The sequence below is a fragment of the Malurus melanocephalus genome, unplaced genomic scaffold (assembly GCF_030028575.1).
Source record: "Malurus melanocephalus ecotype Western Australia unplaced genomic scaffold, MMel_1.1 scaffold_1621, whole genome shotgun sequence".
NCBI classification, from domain to species: Eukaryota; Metazoa; Chordata; class Aves; order Passeriformes; family Maluridae; genus Malurus; species Malurus melanocephalus.
In genome coordinates, this window is record NW_026624853.1 from 20,298 (window position 1) to 21,584 (window position 1,287).

At 50.6% G+C, this 1,287-nt stretch overlaps 1 protein-coding gene across 1 annotated transcript in view; it reads left to right on the forward strand.

The window, feature by feature from the left end:
• The window catches only part of LOC130587192 (sorting nexin-27-like), a gene marked incomplete at its 3' end in the record, with an annotated part of 21,449 nt that overhangs the window by 17,037 nt on the left and 3,125 nt on the right, over positions 1 to 1,287 (forward strand). The window contains exon 5 of the mRNA XM_057388157.1: positions 183 to 346. Within this exon, the coding sequence (XP_057244140.1) occupies positions 183 to 346 (164 nt within the window). The remainder of the gene's footprint in view (positions 1 to 182; positions 347 to 1,287) is intronic.

Here is a 1,287-nt window from a genome sequence, read left to right on the forward strand (position 1 = left end):
AATTCCCCACAATTTTCCCATGAATTCCTCACAATTTCCCCATGATTTCCACACAATTTTCCTACAATTTCCCCATGAATCCCCCACAATTTCCCCCACAATTTCCCCCACAATTCCCCACTAATCTCCCACTAATCCCCCACAATTCCCCCCCTAATCGCCCGATTTTCCCTCATTCCCAGTGCGGAAGCTGGCTCCCAACGAGTTCCCCCACAAGCTCTACGTTCAGAACTACACCTCGGCCGTGCCGGGGACCTGCCTGACCCTACGCAAGTGGCTCTTCACCACCGAGGAGGAGGCGCTGCTCAACGACAACGACCTGGCCGTGGCCTACTTCTTCCACCAGGTGAGCAATTCCCAGCTGGAATTCCCATGGAATTCCCAAATGGATCGGGTGAGGTTGTGGGGTCCAATGGTTGATCCCAAAATTGGGAATTTCACTCATTTTTTGTGGGGTTGTGGCACCCCAGGCTCCCCCAGGTGCAAAATTCCCACCCAAAATTTCTGTGGAATTCCCCTATGGATTGGGAAAAGTCATTGTAAGGTGGTGGGTTCCAACAGTTGATCCTAAAATTGGGAATTTCACCTGTTTTTTATGGGGTTGAGGCACCCCAGGCCCCCCCAGGTGAGGCATTCCCAGCAAGAATTCCCAACTGGAATTCCCATGGAATTCCCAAATGGATTGGGGAGGTCGTTGGGAAGTTGTGGGGTCCCATGGTTGATCCTAAAATGGGGAATTTCGCCCATTTTTTATGGGGTTGAGGCACCCCAGGTGCTCCCTCAGGTGCAAAATTCCCACCCAGAATTCTCATGGAATTCCCCATATGCATCATTGGGAGGTTGTGGAGTCCAATGGTTGATCCTAAAATTGCGAATTTTGGCCGTTTTTTATGGGGTTGAGGCACCCCAGGTTCCACCAGGTGAGCAATTCCCACCCAAAATTCCTGTGGAATTCCCAAATGGATCAGTAGAAGTCATTATAAGGTGGTTGGGTCCAATGGATGATCCCAAAATTGCGAATTTCGGCTGTTTTTTATGGGGTTGAGGCACCACAGGCCGCCCCAGGTGGAGGAATTTGAAGCTCCAAATTCCACCCAGTGAGGAATTCCCAGCTGGAATTCCCATGGAATTCCCAAATGGATCGGGTGAGGTTGTGGAGTCCAATGGTTGATCCTAAAATCAGGAATTTCGGCCGTTTTTTATGGGGTTGACGCACCCCAAGCTCTTGAGGAACCCCAAATTCCACCCGGGGAGGAGTTCCCAGCAAGAATTCCCAACTGGAATTCC